The 19,168-nt window shown below is 68.1% G+C and overlaps 2 protein-coding genes across 3 annotated transcripts; one reads left to right on the top strand and one right to left on the bottom strand.

The window, feature by feature from the left end:
- Positions 1–1,021: 1,021 nt before the first annotated feature.
- On the bottom strand, positions 1,022–8,267 carry CRELD2 (cysteine rich with EGF like domains 2). Its single transcript, XM_016125355.2, has 10 exons — positions 8,017–8,267; positions 7,643–7,725; positions 7,096–7,206; positions 6,709–6,800; positions 5,904–6,080; positions 5,037–5,132; positions 3,939–4,022; positions 3,035–3,130; positions 2,411–2,563; positions 1,022–1,306 (listed from the first exon to the last, which is right to left on the bottom strand). Exons 1-10 carry the CDS (start codon positions 8,143–8,145, stop codon positions 1,257–1,259), a joined length of 1,071 nt encoding a protein of 356 aa, XP_015980841.1. The 5' UTR covers positions 8,146–8,267; the 3' UTR covers positions 1,022–1,256.
- A 276-nt stretch (positions 8,268–8,543) lies between these two features.
- ALG12 (ALG12 alpha-1,6-mannosyltransferase) lies at positions 8,544–15,901 on the top strand. 2 transcript variants are annotated; one of them, XM_016125353.2, is made up of 10 exons: positions 8,544–8,659; positions 10,886–11,098; positions 11,172–11,304; positions 11,516–11,689; positions 12,235–12,429; positions 12,838–12,941; positions 14,079–14,302; positions 14,932–15,101; positions 15,184–15,259; positions 15,375–15,901. In XM_016125353.2, the coding sequence occupies exons 2-10, from the start codon at positions 10,931–10,933 to the stop codon at positions 15,604–15,606; spliced, it is 1,476 nt and encodes a 491-aa protein (XP_015980839.2). In that variant the 5' UTR covers positions 8,544–8,659; positions 10,886–10,930; the 3' UTR covers positions 15,607–15,901. The 2 variants fall into 2 exon arrangements, with proteins under 2 accessions (XP_015980839.2, XP_015980840.2); XM_016125354.2 differs by lacking the exon at positions 8,544–8,659 and adding an exon at positions 8,735–8,961.
- Positions 15,902–19,168: the final 3,267 nt, after the last annotated feature.

Below are 19,168 nucleotides of genomic sequence, written 5' to 3'. Positions count from 1 at the left end.
GGGCCATCATGCCCACCGGACCCGGGCCTGCCCGCCCCAGCCCGCGGGGGGTCCTGGGAGCCCCCTCCAGGCTCACAGCGACCCCCACCTCCTCCCGCCACACCCTCAGCCATCACTCCCACCACTGCGGCTGCTCCCCGGCCTGCACCATTGTGCCCCATCTCCGAGGGGAGACCACGTGCCAGCCCGAAGACGGGGCTGTCCCCAGCGTGGACTTCCGCCAGGTCTGGATGGGACAGGAGTCCCCCGTGCTCTAAGTCTCGTCAAGCCAGCTTGACTCCACAGGCCCCTAGGGGTGCAGGGGCACTTGGCCTGTGGCCATGGGGGTGGACACAGCCAGGGGGTGGCTGAGGTGCACAGAGGTCAGTGAGGCATGGGCCACCCCGCCCAGCCAGGGCCCCTGGGAGAGGCCTGCTCCACTCCAGGGCCCATGGAGAGGGCACCATCTCGGCCCAGAGGGGTCTGGTGCAGCGTGAGGTGACATGTGCATGCTGTGCTGGTGGGCGGCACCACAGTGCGGGATGGGCAGCTGCCCCCCCAGGGTGACATTACGTGGCTGGGAGCGGGGCTGGGTGGGCCGCGGGCCAGAGGGGCTGGGGCAGCGTGAGGGTGAGCGGTGGGGTGACTGGGCCTTCCCCTGGCGGGGTCGGCCCGCTGTCCTGGCTGTGAGGACGGGGTGGGGGGGTCTCCCCAGGAAGCCACAGGCTGCCTTCTCCTCAGCTCTGTCCCTGTGACTGACTGTCTTCTCCAGCCCTGCCCCCAGGGCCCTTCCTTCGACAGCTCACGCCCGGGGGGCCTCAGGTGGGGCCTAGAACTACGGGCTCAGGGTTTCGATGGCCGCGCAGGCCTGTGGCAGGCGCCCGGGGAGGCGGGTGCAGGGACCCCTGAGCCTGCAGCAGGGCCGCCGCTCCGGCCCGAGAGTCCCCGCCGAGCTCACGGTCCCGCCGCCGCCTCCCGCAGGACGAGTGCAGGCCGCACGAACAAACTTCACTTCTTCAGTGAGGCAAATCCACACGTGTTCTAAGCCTGACGACCTTCGGGGGTTAATTTTATTATAAAGAACTGTATCAAAATATACAAATCTGTTTAAGAAGAACCAAAAATGCAGCTTTTTAAAGGGTCGGATGAGCATCCACCGTTTTGAAAGCAACTTCCCCTCTGACCGTCCCTGGAGACTTGGGGGCGGCTCCCGGCCAGGTCTCTGGACGCCAGTGTGGACACCGCTGGGCAGGCCTGGCTCCCGCCCGGGACACAGGCTACAGGTCTTCGTGGGACGGCGGCTGCGTCGGGCCCTCCTCTGTGACGTCTGTCGGAAACGGATGGCCGGGTGAGGGTGAGGCGGGGGCGTGGCCATGGGAGTTTCCGCCCTCCCTGCAGGCGCGGGGCCCCAGTGCCCAGTTGCCCAGCGGGGGCGTCCAGGCAGGCCGCGTGCCGGGCGTGTGCTGGGCCGCCGAGCTGGGCGGAGCGCCCGTGAGCAGGCCCTGAGTCTGCGGATCGGGGAGGGGGTGGGGGGGGGAGGGGACAGAGGCCCAGAGAGGCCAGGCCACGTGTGCTGTGCAGCCGGCTGTCGTGTTACACGGCTCCTGCAACACGTGTGGCCGTGGACTCGCTTTTCTTTATCCTGCTCGGGACTCAGCTTCTCGGCCCGAGTCGCGTCTTAATCATTCTGGAAAACTCTTAACCAATGCCTTTTTGACATTTTTGGTTCTTCACACCTCCTTCACACTTTCCATACCCTCTTAGAACGTCCGTGCGGCTGTCATGGAAAGAACCGTGTCCCCCATAAAGACATGGGGACATCCAACCCCGGACCCCGTGGCTGCGCCCTCACTGGAAGTGGGTCTTCACGGGCGATCGCCTCGACAGGAGGTGCCCGGGCTGGCCCTAACCCCGTGACTGCTGTGCTTGTAAGAACAGGGGATTTGGGCCAGACGCGCAGGGAGGAGGACACGGGACAAGAGAGGCAGAGACCGGGGGACTTGGCTGCAAGCCAAGGAAGGCCGAGGGTCCCCGGCCACCAGGAGCTGGAGGCAGGAAGGGGGGGAGGGCCCGCGGACGCGTGGCCTCGGCCTCTGGCCCCCAGGACGGGGCAGGGCGCACTGGCACCGCTGCGGCCGCCCAGGAAGCCCACGCGGACGACGCGCTGCGCCTGCTCCTGCCACGTCAGCCCTTCTCTGGGCATCGGGCGGCTCCCCGGCTGCTGGCCTGTCTGACTGGATGCCCAGCCCCTGCCCGCTGTCTGTGCGGGGCGCTCTTCCAGGGCTCTGTCCCCAGCGGCCGCTGTCGCCACTGCAGGGAGGTGTGCTGTGCACACGTCACCCGTCAGCTTGGGCGCCCCGACCCGTGGCCCCGAGGGCTGGCAGCTCGAGGACCCTCCCTCGGGCGCGCGCGGTGAAGCCGCAGCACTCACCGGCCCCGGCCCCGGCCGGCTGTGTGCGCACACACGCGCTCGCCGTGTCCTCGAAGCCCTCGGGGCACACGCACACGTAGCTCCCCGGGGTGTTGTAGCAGTTCTCGTTGGTCCTGGTGCACACTTTCTCTGCCAGGGAGCACTCGTCGACGTCTGAAGCAGAAACACCCACCTCCGTGAGGCCCTCCGCTTAGCGGACACACGCGCACACACCGCAAGGCTCACTCACAAACGCCAGCACGTCACACTGGAGAAGGGAGCGCGGGGACAGTTCGGCACGAGTCTCGGACTTCGGGGCTCAACGGGGAGGAAAGCAGAAAAGGGACAGTGTGGGCCCAGCGCCAGCTCCTGCGGCTGGCGTCAGGGGGCTTCCGGCGGGGCCTCGACTGTGGAGGCCCTGACGCCCGGCCACGGGGCTGATGGGAAACGCGAAAGCTGAGGCTAGCAGGAGGGCGCGGGTGCTCGCAGGGCCGGCTCCCCCACCCAGTGCCCCCGGCTGCTGGAGCGGCGGGGTCTGCAGGCGGAGCCTGCGCCGGTGTCCTGTCCCTGCCGGGCCCTCATGGGCCGCTCACGCCGTGGTCCCCGCGGGAAGGTCCCACCCGCCAGCAGACGCCCGGCACTGACCTGCACACTGGCCGCTCTCCTTGCTGTAGCCGGGGATGCAGTCTTTGCACTGACCCGGGCCCTTCCCGGTGCAGCCCACACAGGCGGAGTCACAGTCTAGAAACAGCAGGGGGAGGACGATGAGGACGGCGGACCCGCCCAGTTCCCGCGAGCACAGCGGGATCCGGAACCGCAGCTCGGAGACCCTGGGGGCTGCCGCCTGGAACCTGGCTGTCCCTTCACCTGTCCCCCGGGGACCAACGCTGCCCTCTGACACCCCACCTCTGCCCCCGTTCCCCGGCGAAGGACGGACTCGCCGAAACCTGTGCCGCGGACGCGCTCGGTGTGGAGGCACCTCCCGCGGAGCCTCGTGAGCGAGGGCCGCTGTGGCGGCCTTTCTGACACCGGCATTGCCGGGCTCGCCCGCGAGGCGCTGAGGAATACAGTGGCGTGCGCAGCGCTGGGCGGGGACCGGCACCCTGCCAGGGGTGTCGCTGTGCACGCAAAGCTGCGGCCACCGCCAGGCGCGGGCGCAGGGTGCGGCCGTGTATGCGGAGCACCCGGCTGGGCCGCGGCCCTCCCCGCGCTCCCGGGCCAGGCCACCTGGCGCCCGCCTCGACGCGGGCGGGGAACGCGGCAGCCCCCACGCGGAGCAGCGCTGGCAGCACGTGAGCCCGCAGGCGCTGCCGGGGACAGGGCCGCGACGCGCTCCAGCACCCACGCGGCAGAGACGGTCACGACGCTGCTGGACCGACGCGGGCGCCGCCGCGTGGGCGGCCGAGCCGCAGGGGCGCCAGACGGGCCCGACGTGGCCGAGGGGCCGCCCGCCTCCTGCTTCTGGCTCCCTGGCTGCCGAGAGGGGCCGCTCGCGTGGCTCAACCTTAACCCCTGGAGCAGGGGGCACCGAGAGGCCTCGGCCGGGCACCTTCGCACTGGAAGGAGCCGCTGGTGTTCTCGCAGTACTGGTCGCCGCGGCACGGGGCCGGCTCCGCCGCACACTCGTCCACATCTGCAAGACAGGGCGCCAGCGGGTGAGCCAGCGGCTTCGCGGCCCGAGACAACCGTGCCGGGGCTGGCCCGTGCGGGGAGTGGCCGCAGCACGGGGCGCGTTTTGACGGTCGTCCTTCGAGGCCTCTACCTGAACAGGTGCGGATGAGGGATGCTTCACGTCACCCGGGAGAGGCCGCTGCGGGGGACCAGCGGCTGTGTGGGTGCCCCGTGCTCCCACCTGGCTCTGCTAGGCCCTGCGTCCCTCCCCACTCGGGCCGGGGCGAGACCACTGCCGTGGTGGGGGGAGGGCAGCCGCCCCGGGCCCGCCGGCCCCCAGCTCCGCCATGCTGCGGGGCTAGGTCTGGGCCCGTGTGGGCTGAACGGCAAAGGATAGGAAGCCCAGAGCAGGACGTGGGCACCAGGTGAGGATGGACGGGGGGATGGGCAGGAAGTGCCCGGGGCCTCGAGTCCGCACGGCCCAGCGGAGCCCAGGGTGGGCGCCTCCCCTCTGCGGGTGAATGGATGGACCCGGCGGACATCAGGGCCACCAGGCCGAGGGGAGCCTGAGCCCGTCTCCCCGTCTGTGCTGCACACCAGCAGGACCCGCCGCACCCACCTGCGCCACTGCTCCGTGTCCCCCTAGTCAGGGCCACCCGCTCCCCTGGTCAGCACCAGCCCAGCTGCCGGCACCCCATCTGCCTCTTATGAAACCAGGGTCTGAGCCACCAGAGCCACCCTGGGCCGCCACTGGCAAGGACGGCTGGTGAGGGGCCACCTTCCCGGCCCCGCGTGCGGGCTGTGGAGGGCGTGCCGGGCCGCGGGGGACCCTTCCTGACACCGTGGGCCACACACGTGCGCATCGAGGCCTCTGCATGGGACCCATTAAACCTAACCTGAACCAGTCACCTTCCCCATGGGCCCGGCGTGGGGCCAAGTGCAGGCACGGGTGTTGGAGGGAGACCGCCCGGGAAGGGGCTGCGCGAACCCCACGGGGATGGGGCGGGGGCGGAGGGTGCGGGAGCAGGGGCCTCACCCACGCAGGCGCCGTCCTCCTGCACCCAGCCCACTTCGCACTGGCCGCAGTCTCTGTTGGTTGGGCCCGTGCACGTCTCACACGACTCGTCGCAGGCTGGAAGGCACAGGTGGGAAGTCTGTTACGTGTGAACCCGTTCTCAGTAACGGCCACGAGGGTAAGGTCATCTCGGAGGCTGCGGACATATACTCAGCAGGGTGAAAACAAAACCGGAAACAGAAAACCCCAGGAAAGCCAGGTTTACTTAACAATAGAAAACGTATTCGTGTGACTCATTATATTCCCGGTTACTGAAAAAGGCAACCCACGGGGCTTTCAATGCCCGCTAGTGACAATTCTCAGCTAACGAGGACTGTGAGGGAACGTCTCACGACCTGGTGAAGGCAGCACCCTGCACTGCACTGCACTCACGGGCCGACACTGGCCGCGGGCAGGGCAGGGGCCAGGAGGGCACACCGTGTGGCCTCCGGCTGCTCCAGACCCGTCTGTGGCACCTCCCCGTCCCGTCTGCTGCCGGGGACATGGGCCTGGCCTCGGCACAGCCTCTGCTCACTCCCAGACACTAGACCCAAGTGGCAGCAGGCGCGTTCGGCCTCCGTCCCCACACCGCACCCAGGGACAGCCCGCAGGGCACTCGAGGGCGGCGGCCTGCCAGGCTAGCCCCTGGGGCAGAGCAAGCCTGAGCTGGACCACCGCGGGCGCGAGGCCACAGAGGACCAAGACGGGGTGGACGGGAGGAAAGTGCCCCTGTCTTCCCGGGGCGTGCTTAGGGACCGGAAGCGAGACCGCCCCCAGGCCATCAGTCGTGGCCGCTCCCGCCGCACCCCGGCCCCGGGCAGCAGCCCCCCCCCGCCCCCCCCGCGGCACCTGTGCAGATGCTGTGCGTCTCGTTGCGCAGCGAGCTGAAGTAGCCGTCCACGCAGTCGGTGCACAGAGGCCCCCGGTACCCGACGTGGCACTGGCAGGACCCGTCCCCCTGCCTGCTGCCGTCGCCGCTGCACTGGCCGTTGCCGCTGCAGGGCCGCTCGGACCCGCCCTGGCACGCTGTGGGCACACGAGGCCGCTCAGGGCGCAGCCGGCGGGCGGCCAGGGCGCTGCCCTCCACCATCACACGGCTCTGCGGCCCTCGCTGCAACGCGGCCCCGCGTCACGCTAGGGCGGGCCGACCCTGGGGGACCGAGGCCTGCCAGCCGGGGGAGGGCGTGTGGGCAGCCTCAGTTAAAACACGGGGCCGGGGTGCTTACACGCGGTGTGTGGGACCGCACGGGGCAGTGAGGACGCTCCCCCCGTGGCCACGGGGACGTCGGCAAAGGCAGCAGGAGGCGGCGGTGGCCAGGGAGGGGTCTGAACCCGGAGATCTGCCCGCCGTCCAGCTGAGCAGCGTGCACGGCCACGGCACAACCAGGCGCGTCCGCTGCGCTTGGGGGCAGGGCCCGGTGGCGGGCTGGGAGGGCCCTGCAGGCGGGTGGCCGTGGGTCTCTGGGGCCCTGAACTGAAAGCGCAGCTGGGACCAGCTACTCAGCTGCGGGGCCCGAACAGAGTCCCTGTTGCGGGAAGGCAGTGACGCCGGCGCTGCCTGTGGCCCAGAGCAGGCAGATGGCCTCGCGCTCCGGTCCGTGCTTCCGCCCACCCGCAGCCGTGACGGCGCCGAGGGCTCCCCGAGAACACGCACCGAGGCAGTGCGGCCCATAAGTCCCCGGAGAGCAGCAGAACTTCAGGGTCTTCACACAGAACCACTCGAACAGGTCAGGGTTCTCCTTCTTCCTGAGGGGATAAGAAGTGGTCGTCAGACCTCACGGGCCAGGTCTCAAGACGAGAGCGCGGTTCAGCGTAGCCCATGTCGGAGTGTCACGAGGCCCGGGAGAGGACAGCCCCGGTGACATCCTTCCGGGGGGGCCCGGTGCTGAGGGCCAGGGCGCTGTGGCGTGGGTAAGGAGGGTGGGTGTGCGGGACCTCTGAGCCCCCTTCTGCAAACTTCCCGAGTCCGAAGCGACTTCGGACGTGTCCGTTAAGAGGCGCAGGGCGTGCGCAGGGTCCGGTCGCCGCCTTGGGCACTCACAGCCGGAGCCACCAGGCCTCCAGGTGCTCCTCATGCTCCTCCAGCATCCGGTTGCACTCGAAGTCGCTGCTGCCACACAGACGCTCGACGATCTCCAGGAGGCGGACCTCACTGCAACGCAAGCCATCATCAGCACAGCAGGGCCAGGGGACGGCGCCCCTCGGCGGGGACGTCCTGAGGCTCCACCCCTGGCACTTCAGTGAAAAAAGACCCCCAACAAACACATCAGGTGGGGGTGGCGATAATCAGCAACCAGCGGAGAATTAAAGTGCGGAGAATTAAAGTGCGGGAGGCAGTGGGGGCAGAGGCGCCTCTAGCCTCAGGGCGACAGGACATCAGGGCTGGGGTTCTTGGGGGAAACCCTGAAATTGGCGGGACACCAGAGCTGTGGAAGACAGGAAAGCCAGCAACAGTTCACGCGGGTGGGACACCGGCTCCAGTCCAAGGACAGGTGACCGCACTGAAGGGACCTTCTGTGTCTGTCATCCGCGTGGCTGACAACGTTCACAAGAACAGGGCCGGCGCTCAGGGCAGGGTGGGCACACACCTGAACTCATACTTGGACAGCGACTTTTCCTCCCAAGCCGTGTTCCCGCCGCCGAAGTTCTTCTTGGCCGTGTCCGCCATTCCCTGCAGGGAGAGAGTAGACACGGGCCTCGCGCTGCTGCCCCGTCCTGCCGGGGGCACCCTGGTCCATTACGGAGGGGACCCCGTTCACCGCAGGGGGTGACCCAGGGGCCATCTCAGGGGTGACCCTGGCCTATGGCGGGGGCGACGCGGGTCCATATGGTAGTGATTCCGTTCGCCGGGGGAGGTGCCCCTGGGTCCATGACGGGGTGACCCCAGTCCATCGCGGGGTGACCGAGTCCGTGTCCTCGGCCCCGCCGCCCCCGGCTCCGTATCCCGCAGGGCCCGGCCCACCTGGTTGAACTTGTCCACCAGCTCCCGGCAGCGCATGCAGGGCGTCGGCTTACTGGAGGCCTCTCCCGGCGGCGGCGGCAGCAGCAGCGACAGCAGCAGCCCCAGCGCGGCCGGGGCCAGCGGGCGCATGGCGGGCCGAGGAGGGCAGCGCTGCGAGGACGCGGCCGCGCGGACTCTGGCCGAGGTCCGGCGGGAACGGCCGAGCGCTCCGGCCTCCGGCCGCCCACCGGCTCCGCCGCCCCAGCGGTTCCCGGGGCTACTTGACGGCGCCGGGTAGGGCCCCGCCCCCCGCCAGTCCTCGCGCCGCTATTGGTCGGCAGGTTCCGCCCTGTCCCCATGTGGCCCAATCCGGGTTCGCCACGAGAAGCGACCAATAGGAAGGCCCCGGGTCAGCGTCCCGCGGCGAAGGGGCGGGCGCGGGGGCTGCGAGAACGAGCCCGGCCCTCGCGAGCGCCTCCCTCGGCGGCCATCTTTACTCCGGGCAAGCGGGAGGGCTCCGGCCGCGACGGCGCCCTGGCTTTGGCGGTCATGTTAGCTTCGGGCAAGGGCTTCGCCTCGGCCCCCGGTTTCCGCTGCCCCGCTTCCGGCCCACGGCAGTCGAGACGGCCGCGCTCGGAGGAAAGGCGCCGCGCGGGTGAACGAGGTCAGCGCGCGCTGCCGCGGCCGGGGCGCTCGGGGTGGGCGGCGGGACCCCCGAGCCCTTGCTGCCAGCAGCGCCCCTGCAGCCTCCCGGTGCACGGTCACGGGGGGCGGCGCCGGGCCTCGCACCTGGGGGCCCGGGAATCTGCATTTCCCAGGTGTCCCGGCTGGGCACTGGGACCGTGGTTTCAGTGAGAACTAAGACGAGCATTAACTGAGCTCCAGTAGGACGGATCCGCCAGACAGGGGCACAAATGACACAGAATTTTCTCCGGTCTAGCTGACAGCTGGCCGAATTTGCACCAGGTCATTTGTGTTCCCAGCTAAGGGATCGGTAACTTGAACGTCCGAGTTGACCAGCTTCAGTAGAGGCCTTAGGACGAGAACTGGGGACACGAGGGCCTTTGTGGGTTGTCCGTAATCTGAGACGCCATCCTTTGGAAACCGCGCTTTCTGCAGTCACGGAGCAGCTGCGAGCCGGGCGGGCCGCTCCACACAGTCGTCCCCTCGCTCTCGGGCCGGGCGGGGCGTTGACCGCGGTCCCGCGCTGCCGGTGTCCCCTCTGGCTCGCGCGGTCGTGCGCGAGCGTCAGGCTCACACTCGGTGCTGCCAGCGCCTTCCGAAACAAGCTGCTCTGCAGTTGGCTTCCGCCGCTGGGCGTGGCGCGGGGCGCGCTGCCGTCCGGGGAGGAGCCCCCCTGGGGTCCGGCGCAAGGCCCCACCCGGGCAGCAGCTTCCCCGCGGGGCGGCCCTGGGCAGCGTTGTAGACTGGGGCCCGGGGGACAGCTGGGAGCCCTGTCAGGTTCCCGCCAAGCGGCGCGGTGCAGCTGCTCCCACGTCTTGGCGGTAGAGACGCTTCCTACTCCTTTAAATCTCCACCACCCCCCACCCGCGGCTTTACTGGAGAGGAAGGCATTCACGTGTTTTTACTTGAAAACGTGAGCTGGTGTGATCAGATCCATGCAGGAGAGTTTTTGCCGACCTTCAGCTGGTTTGTTGAGCACCTACTATGTGCCAGGCTCTGCTGATAGAGCAGTGAGCAAGCCTGGTGGCCCTGCCTGCAGTGTGCCAACCGGATGGGGGAGGGGTGGGCAGTCAGAGGAGGCCTCTGGTCAGCACATTTGGGCACCTCACAATGACCAGGGTGCACTCTCCTCGCTGAGGTTACAGTGGAGAACCACACGGAAACAAACCAGAAAGGTGCCCCCTCGAGGAGCTTACTGTTTAGAGAGAGGGAGACAAGCTCGAGGTGCCTCTTTCTGTGGCAGTTTCCGTAGTTGAAAGAGAAAAGCTTTCAGGACTGTGAAAGCGGGGTGATCGGAACCCCGAGAGGCCTCCCTGTCTGCCTTCTACCTCACCGCCATCCCAGGGCTGGGCGGGATCCCGGATGCTCCCGTCCCGCGCCGACTCCCACCAGCTGCCTCTGGAGGGTGCAGGCTTGGTAAATGCCCTTCCAGCCTGAGCAGCCGCCGGCAGTGAGCGCCCGGCTGTCCCCTTTTGCACCCGGCCCCTTTGGCCTCGGTCAGAGGAAGTCAGGCCAGTTTGGAGAGAAGCCGGACACATGGGAAGGAATGTGCCGTCTTCCCTCCCGGATGTGACAGGTGGAGGTCGTCCGAGGAGGACATGGCTGGCCACTGCTGTGGTTTTCTCTCCATGGGTTCCCCCAGATCGTCCTGTTGGTATCTGGGTGATTCATTTGGGCATGATCATCTGCACCTCTCGAGGACATGTCATGCTTTTTGCCACCCATGTGTTCAGGTCCACGACCCGCGTGGTGCCCCCTGGGGGCTGCGTGTGCCCCAGGGTAGGGATCAGAAGGCTGTGGCCAGGGGTCCACAGCCCCGTCCCTCTGTTTCTGGGGTGCTGGGGCTTCTCCGGCTGCCCTCTGTCCCCTCCCGCCCTCTGGACTCACCATCCCCCTTCAGGCCTAGCCGGGAACACAGGGTCTGAGCCAGCGCGGGGCCCACCTACTGCCCTCCAGAGGCTGCGCTGGGGTTGCCCAGGGCTGCGGCCGAAGGCTTCTTCCTGGAGAAGCACGGCTCAGGGTGAGGTGGCCGCCTACCGTGCAAGGGTTCGTCGAGCATGCTTCTCTGCAGTGTCTGCTTCAGCGTTTTCAGTTTACGGAAGTTGTGACATGAGTTCAAAGTGTGCCCGCTCGCCCTTGACCCAGGGCTCCCGACGTTAGCTAGAGCGTGAGCTTGAAACGGGAACCTTCGCTTTCCTTCTATCAGTGGTGGAGCCGATGGTGGACGGTGGTGCGTGAAGGGGAACGCTCCATGGCTGGGAAGAGGCCGTCTGGCCCGGGCAGGCAGCGCTGGCTGCTGGGGCTGCTGGTGGCTGTGGCCGCCGTCCACCTGGTCGCCTGTCCCTACACCAAGGTGGAGGAGAGCTTCAGCCTGCAGGCTGTGCACGACCTGCTCTACCACCGGCTGGACGTGGACAAGGTGAGGACCCGCGCCCGTGACCAAGCCGTCCCCGCCTCCCGGGGCGCCTGCTGACCTCCCCCTCCGCCTGCAGTATGACCACCTGGAGTTCCCCGGCGTGGTGCCCAGGACGTTCCTCGGGCCGCTGGTGGTCGCAGTGCTGTCCAGCCCTGCGGTGTGTGCGCTCTCCCTGCTGGACGTGTCCAAGTTCTACTCTCAGCTGACAGGTGAGGGCGGGCCCCTCAGCGGGGGCGGGCTCCTTCTCAGGGGCGTCTGACTGCTGTCCTGGCTGTCCTCGGCCTCTCAGCGTGGCGGTTCAGAGCACTGACCACCGCGTCAGTCGCAGAGACCTGCAGGCCGCGCCCTGTTGCCGTCTCAGACGTGGTCCCTCGCGTAGCGGTTAGCACGTCGGCTGTGCGTCGTCGCCCTCTCGTGCAGTCAGAGCGGTGCTCGGCCTCGCTGTGGTTTTCGGACTCTGGACTTTCCAAAAAGAAGTGAGGCGGCAGTTTGGGGCCACGGCGGCCACCGTGTTTTGCTGGATGACGGCTACACAGTTCCACCTGATGTTCTACTGCACGCGGACGCTCCCCAACGTGCTGGCCCTGCCCGCAGGTACGTAGCTGCCGAGCCCAGCCCCTCAGGCCCGCGGTGGCCCCGTGCCTCCCGCGGGCTGGGGCCCGCCCGCTCGCTGACAGGTGTCCGTGCAGGCGCGTCTGCTGGGCGAAGCTGCTCCCAGCCACAGGACGGCCAGTGACAGGGAGCGGGTCTGTTCTCAGCGCTGGCTTGGGGACCTGGGCGGTGGGGTCCGGAAGGAGTGGACGCGAGCACTGGAGGACAGGCCGTGTGTGGGGCAGGCGGACGGCTCTGTCTGGGTGTTTGGGGGCGTCCCATGCTGCTGGGAGGACCACCCAGCTCTGGGGGCTGTCGGCATGCCCGGGCGGGGGTCCTCTGCAGACACAGGGCATGCTGAGGACCTGGCTGCGGCTGCGGTGGGCCTGAGCGGGGGGCGGGGCTGGCGCAGGGCAGGTGGTGGACTTGGCCTTGGGGGTCAGGGCCCTGCGTGGCCGCGGCTGTGGTGGGGCCAGCCCCACGTGGGCGGGGCCGGAGGGGCACTGCGGTCCTCAGGTCACAGGGCACGCTGCCCCCTGTGCCCACAGTGCTGCTGGCGCTGACGGCCTGGCTGCGGCAGAGCTGGGCCCGCTTCATCTGGCTCTCGGCGCTGGCCATCCTGGTGTTCAGAGCCGAGCTGAGCCTGCTCCTCGGCCTCGTGCTGCTGCTGCTGCTGTGCACCCGGCGCGTCTCCGTGGCCCAGGTGCTGCGCCACGCCCTGCCGGCCGGCGTGCTCTGCCTCGGTGAGTGGGGGCCACGCCCGGTCTCGGGGTGGGGGGGGGGGTGGGGGGACTGGGGAGGGTTTGCTTCCATCGGGTGGGGTCACCTGGACACAAGCAGCAGCAGAATGTCCTCTAGTCCCTGCCGCGCGCCCGTGGCCCCGTGCGGCATGCCCCCGCCCTCGGTCCTCGGCTGCCCCTCCCCCTGCGGCCGGGCCCTGTGGGGCTTACGGGGCCGCAGGAAGGTGCCGGTGGAGCGGGGGCCCCAGCATGCCGGCTCCTCTGTGCGTAGCTGCGGTGACCTGCAGCGTCTGTGCCGGTGGGGCTGCTTCGTGGGGACACTGGCCTGTGACCTGGGCCTGGCAGCGCTGGGGTCTGGGCTCCCCGGAGGCCGTGCTCTGGCCTGAGTGCAGCTGCACTGTACGTCACCAGGGCTGACGGTGGCTGTGGACTCCTGGTTCTGGCGAGGCCTCGTGTGGCCAGAAGGAAAAGTTCTTTGGTACAACACTGTCCAGAACAAAAGTTCCAACTGGGGAGTATCCTTTCTGTGTCTGAGGGCTGGCAGGGCAGAGCGCTGGCCACCCGCTGGCCTCGCTCAGGCCGGACGCCAGGAGCGGCTTTCCTTCCGGTTGTCTGCACCCAACAGGGCCACCAGTGACAGAGCACGCCTGGCGGGCACACCTGGCGGGCACGCCTGGCGGGCACACCTGGCAGCACCCCTGACGGGCACACCTGACGGGCACGCCTGAGAGGCACACCTGATGGGCACACCTGGCGGGCACACCTGACGGGCACACCTGGCAGCATGCCTGACGGGCACACCTGACAGGCACACCTGACGGGCACACCTGGTGGGCACACCTGACGGGCACACCTGGCGGCACACCTGACGGGCACACCTGGCGGGCACACCTGGCAGCACCCCTGACGGGCACACCTGGCGGCACACCTGGTGGGCACACCTGACGGGCACACCTGAGAGGCACACCTGACGGGCACACCTGGCGGCACACCTGGCACCACACCTGAGGCACACCTGATGGCACACCTGGCGGGCACACCTGGCAGCACCCCTGACGGGCACACCTGACGGGCACGCCTGAGAGGCACACCTGATGGGCACACCTGACGGGCACACCTGGCGGGCACACCTGGCGGGCACCCCTGGCGGGCACACCTGACGGGCACACCTGGCGGCACACCTGGCGGTGTGGTGGACTGCTGCACGTGCTGTGACACCGTGACTGGTGCCTCCTGCCCTGTACACACGGGTGACTCCGGGGGCCTGGGCCTGGGTCCCCCGGTCTGGGCCCTGCCCACCCCGCAGCCAGCACCTCGCTTCTCCCTTCGTCCTGAGGTGCTCTGCTTCTAGGTGTTTGTTGCGGGTGCTCAGGGGCGCGCACGGAAGGGGCGGTGTGCGGGGTATCCCGTGTCCCCGTCGCACGGAGGGAGGCGGAGGGGATGGTGGGACTGTGCGCAGCCCCGGCCGCCGTCCACTGGCCTCGGTGCTGGTCTCATGGCCGCTCCCGCCATGTCCACGCACGAAGGGCGTCACCGCGATCAGCTGCGGCCCAGGGTCGCGGGCGTCCTAGGCGGGGAACCTGTTGGGGCCGTGTCCCGAGCTCGGCCGTGTGGGCGGGGACTGGCCGGCGCGTGGCCTCCTTAACGCCGAGACCTCGCCGCTGCTCTGGTACTTCTACTCGGCGCTGCCCCGCGGCCTGGGCTGCAGCCTGCTGCTCGTGCCGCTGGGCCTGGTGGACAGGCGGGCGCCGGCGCTGCTCCTGCCGGCGCTGGGCTCTGTGGGCCTGTACTCGCTGCTGCCCCACAAGGAGCTGCGTTTCATCGTGTACACCTTCCCGCTGCTCAACGCCGTGGCCTCCCGCGGCTGCGCCTACCTGTGAGTGCCCCGCGGCCCCTGGACGTGGCTGGTTCCCGCGGGGGCTGGTCAGGGTAGGGCAGGCTGCCCCGGCATCCATGGCCACCGCCGCTGGGCCAAGGTCGGATCGGGGTGGGCTGCGCACTGACCAACGGCTCTGCGTGGTGTTTTCCGTGTGCAGTCAACCTGGACGTGTCTCGGGCTTGTCTGCACGTGGTTGTGCTGAGTGTCCAGGGCTCAGCCACCTGGGGGCAGGACGCCTATGGGACAGCCGTGGGGTAGGCCAGCAGGCGGGGAGGCTCTGAGCGTGGTCCGGGCCAGCAGCCCCTCTGTAAAGGCCCCGTCAGGGTCCATGTCTGCGGGCCTCGTGGTGGGTCATGGCCTCCGCCCCGCCCTGTCGGCCGCTCCCCTCTCCAGCCGGCCATGTGCGGGGTTTGGCCCGTGGGCTGTGCTCCGACCTGAGTGCTAACCCAGGATGCTTCAGAATCTAACGCCACTTTTAAACTGGCACCTTGGGTGAAGTTTCACGCACCCTCTGTGGTTAACCCCGCTGTGCTCGGCGAGGGTGAATGGCGGGTCCGCGTTCCCAACGTGCTTTGCGCTTGATGGCTGCCACACTTCCTGCATGAAACGCACCGTTCTTTTTGCAGGCTGAATAACTACAGGAAGTCTTGGCTGTACAAGGCAGGGTCCCTGCTGGTGACAGCACACCTCGTGGTCAACGCCGCCTACTCAGCCACGGCCCTGTACGTGTCCCACTTCAACTACCCTGGAGGCGTGGCCATGCAGAGGCTGCACGAGCTGGTGCCCCCCGGCACAGGTAGGTGCTGGGCCCCGGGCCGGCCGCTGCTCCCGCCCAAGGTGCCGCCCGAGGCCCTCACCGAGGCCTGTGCTTTCCACAGACGTCGTTCTGCACGTGGACGTGGCTGCTGCGCAGACGGGCGTGTCTCGGTTCCTGGAAGTCAACAGGGCCTGGAGGTAGGGTCCCGTGGCGGCGTGACTGCAGGGGGCCGCCCCCCGGAGGCTGCTGGGCACCAGTGCCAGGCCGGAGCGGGGGCCACCACACGCGTCCAGCCATGCCCTTCTCTCACAGGTATGAGAAGCGGGAAGACGTGCAGCCCGGGTCGGAGGCCATGCTGGCCTACACGCACCTGCTCATGGAGGCAGTCCCCGGGCACCTGGCGCTCTACCGCGGCACGCACCGGGTGCTGGCCAGCATCGTGGGCACCACGGGGGTGAGTCTCAACCTGAGCAGGCTGCCTCCCTTCGATGTCAACCTGCAGACCAAGCTGGTGCTTCTGGAGAGACTTGGGGGGCCTTCCTGAGCACGCCCTTCCAGAATGAGATAGCAGGGGAGCGGGCTGGGCCCCCCCACAGCCACGGCGGGCCCCACGTCACCGCCGCTGGGAATGCGGACTGTGGGGCTGCCCGTGGGCCCCGGAGCGCAAACACGTGCCCCCTCTGGGACCCCTGAGGCCGGCCCTCCTGCTTGCTGGACCGCAGGGCCAGGTCTCGCCTGTAATCACAGGTGCGTGTTTTCAGGCGAAATTTTACGAGATGCACGTGTTCGAAAAGGAATGAGAATTAAAATTGGTCCTTTCATAACGGGACGTTTCCAGAGAACGCCTTCTCCTGGGTCTTGTGTTTAAGTGACGACGGCGCTTTCACTCTTCGCTGAGTCGCGTTTATTAAGTAGCCAGACTGTGGCTGACCCCGCCGGCTCTGGAGACGGACAGAGAAGGGGGCCGCTGCCCACACGTGCGCGTGGGCAGACCACGCGTAGAGCACACCATGGACACGCCACGCACACGTCGCACAGACCACACACAGACCACGCACTCCCCACACACGCACGGACCACACGACGCACACGTGTGCGCACAGACCACGCGTGGCGGGAAGAGTCCTCCGAGAGGTGCTTCCCGCGTGGCCCCAATGCCAGCGCCCCAGAGCCCCAGGAAGGTGGCGGCGGCCTTCCCGGCTGCAGCACTTCCTCCACTGTGAGTGACAGGCAGCCATGACACCTCCCGCGAGGGCCCGCCTCCTCCAGCCCTCCCCAAGGGGGGGCGGGGCGCCCCGGGGCGAGCCCACCCCGCCTCCCCGCCCGGGTGTCATGCTTGCGGTCTGTTGCCGGCCCGCGTCCCTCAGCCTCATGGGAAGCTTACCAGCATCCAAACGTGTGTCGATCACTGGCACGCGTGTGCGGGCTGCCGCCGCACCTCGGCCCAGGTCACCCCGTCCGCTTTTCCCGCTTTTCCTGGTGTTCACGCTGAGCCACGTTCGCGCTGGGGGCCTGTTGGGGCTCCGTCCTTGCCACAGGCCCCGCCCGTTACCCTGAGCATTTCCCTGCTCCCCAGAGGCGGCGTCCCGCCCAGGCTCCTCCGAGGGCTCCTTTGGGGGGGACGGACCAAGCTGGCTACAGAATGCGCTGGTGGCATCGGTCGTCTGGTTTTAGGCCGCTCCTGTGGACGGAGCTCGGGACGGCGCCTGCGCCCACGCACGTGCACACGTGTGCGAGAGATCACGGCGCCACGCCGACACCGGGCAACCCCCGTCGTGGGCCGGTGCCTGCCTCCCGGTCCCCATCTGTGTCCCCTCCTGCAGTGACCCCAGCAGCAGCGTCTGCTCAGCACGACAGCGGGCTGGGACGGCTGGGCAGAGGGCAGTGCCTGGTCCCCACTGCCGGCCCAGCGGGGTCACGGTCAGCCCCCTGGTGCGCGAGCTCCTTGGGTGCCGCCGCCCCCCACCCCCCGCGGTGGGGCTGTGCCCTCCGCTGGACTTGGAGGTGGGTTCGCTGCTTCCCGTGTGCCGTCGGCCCTGGGGCCAGGCCTCCGATTCCGTTCAACTCACAGGACGTGGCCACGCGTCCGGGGACGCCATGCTGTTTCTCGTGCTGACGTCCGGGCCTTGGCCGGCCCCTCGCGCCGCCTCCTGTGAGGGCGAGCAGGCGGTGTGCCCTGTGGCGCCTCCCGGCGACGCGGCCGGTGGCACTCCGCCCACGCACTCCTCTGCGCTCGCCGCTCCCGCTCCGGACGTCTGGGAGTCACCGTTTCCAGACGGCCCTCCCGCGGGGGCCGCGCGGCGCCGCGCTGTGCGGCCTGCATGCCTCCCGTCTCCGGGCGGGCACTGAGGTGGCTGCCGTCTCTTCGACGACACTACGAGCGAGCCGCGTGCGCGCGCCACGCATCGAGGTGCATCTCCAGCGTGGCTCCCGGAAGCAGGGCTGCCGCTCAGGGCTCAGCACCTGCCCCTTTGCTCGGCCTGGCCAAACCCCATGCCGGGGGGCGGCACCTCTCAGCTGACCACGGGTCTCTGAGCTTCTCCAAGCTGACGCGTGAACAGCAGTGTCTCAAGTGGCTGAAAACTGTCCCTGCGGGTGAAGGGCTGGTTTGTAAGCGTCTGTCCAGTTTCCTTCGAGCTGCGGACCTCCCCTCGTCTCGTGGCGGTTCCCCAGCTGGTAGGGCGTTCAGGCTTCGTTACAACACGCATCGCACACGGCCTCTCCGCCCACGCCGTTGGTCTCGTCTTTTGACCCCAGGAGTGTCCCCAGCCCGCGTCTGCCCGTCGCGAGCCTCTTCTGTGCCCGCGTCAGAGTGGGGAGGCGTTTTCCACACGGACTTCAGCCACGTCTCCCCCGCGTTTGGTGCTTCGTTTCCACACACGGGCCTCTCGCCCGTGTGGATGTATTCTGTGTACAGTGAGGGATGGGCCTGATTTTCTTTTTTTCCAAATGGCTGTCCGCTTATTACGGGTCCATCTCTGCCTTGGGGATCTGAGCTTCTGCGCCGGTTCTGGCCATTCCAAATCAGGCTGCTTTAAACGTCCGTGTGCAGCGTGTGCGCGGGCGCCTCTCCCGGGCCCTTAGGTGGAAACCACGGGGCGCGGCGGCCGGGCCGCACGGGAAGAGTGTGAGCGGTTTTGAGAGAACCCGGCAGGCCGCCCCCCGCAGAGGCCGCACCGGCCGCTTCCCCTCCGGCAGGGTGAGCATTCCTGGTGCTCCGCGCCCGGCCAGCACGAGGTGGTGTCGGAGTGTGCTCATCTCTTCAAACGTTTCTCGCCTTTGAGTGCGCCTGGTCATTTTCCGTTGAAAGGGGGACCTGTCCTGGGCGGAAGGGGCCACGGTGGCTAACCCTGGTGGCGGGGCGTCCGGCGCGGGTGGGGGCTCCGTGGCTCCGACCCCCGGCTCAGTCTCCAGTGCGCCCCGCTTCGCTCCAGGACTCCACACGGGCTTCTCCGTTCTCTCCTCCCCCCTCGCCGGGGCGGGGGGGGTGCGGCTGGAGGGGCTGGAGCTGGGGGTTCCCCTTCCCGTGCGGGACTGGGGGCTCCCATAACTCCCCAGCGGGCTGGGCTCTGGCCGACGCTCCCTCCCGGGGGCAGGCTGGTTAAGGACACAGGGCTCTGGGCACTTGGAACGGCTCCTCTCCCCCCCCTCCCCAGGGGCTCCCCTCTGATGCTCCCCGCGGGAACCTGGTTGTGCTCCTGGAGGTGACTTTTTCCTCTGGTCTGGGCAGTTCTTGGTATGAGAGCAGCTGCTGCCTCACAGTCAGAAGTGATGGAAATGTTAACTTTATTCACTTCCTGTTCAGGAAAAAAAGCACAGCTCTCTGCCAGCATCAGCAACCCACGTGGGAAGGGCTACGTTTTCTAGGATTTGAGATTTTCAGTGATCAAAAAGTACTCTATTTTTTAAATGAAAATGCCCATGCTAAATACAGAATGCTAAACAGAATGATGTCATTTGTTCCCAGAGACTTTCGAGTACTAGAGCGATCCGGAAATAATAATAAAAAGGAGGTATTTCTTGGCGAACTTTGGGGGTGAGGTCAGGGCCGTAATCCACGAGTTATGGAGGGTAAACGCGGTAGCCGCCAGGGCCGCCAGCGCGGA

Source organism: Rousettus aegyptiacus, unplaced genomic scaffold, assembly GCF_014176215.1.
Source record: "Rousettus aegyptiacus isolate mRouAeg1 unplaced genomic scaffold, mRouAeg1.p scaffold_m13_p_2, whole genome shotgun sequence".
NCBI classification, from domain to species: domain Eukaryota; kingdom Metazoa; phylum Chordata; class Mammalia; order Chiroptera; family Pteropodidae; genus Rousettus; species Rousettus aegyptiacus.
This window is presented reverse-complemented; position numbering and strand designations above follow the sequence as displayed.

Excerpts from the sequence above, each read along its gene's own strand:
- CRELD2 (XM_016125355.2), bottom strand. The coding sequence starts at position 8,145 with ATGCGCCCGCTGGCCCCGGCCGCGCTGGGGCTGCTGCTGTCGCTGCTG. Across the intron at positions 7,207-7,642 it reads CTGTCCAAGTATGAGTTCAG|TGAGGTCCGCCTCCTGGAGA; the intron begins GTGTGTGCCCAC and ends CTTGCGTTGCAG. Across the intron at positions 1,307-2,410 it reads GCCGGCCGGGGCCGGGGCCG|ACGTCACAGAGGAGGGCCCG; the intron begins GTGAGTGCTGCG and ends CGTTTCCGACAG.
- ALG12 (XM_016125353.2), top strand. The coding sequence starts at position 10,931 with ATGGCTGGGAAGAGGCCGTCTGGCCCGGGCAGGCAGCGCTGGCTGCTG. Across the intron at positions 11,305-11,515 it reads GTTCTACTCTCAGCTGACAG|TCAGAGCGGTGCTCGGCCTC; the intron begins GTGAGGGCGGGC and ends CCTCTCGTGCAG. Across the intron at positions 15,102-15,183 it reads GCTGGTGCCCCCCGGCACAG|ACGTCGTTCTGCACGTGGAC; the intron begins GTAGGTGCTGGG and ends TGCTTTCCACAG.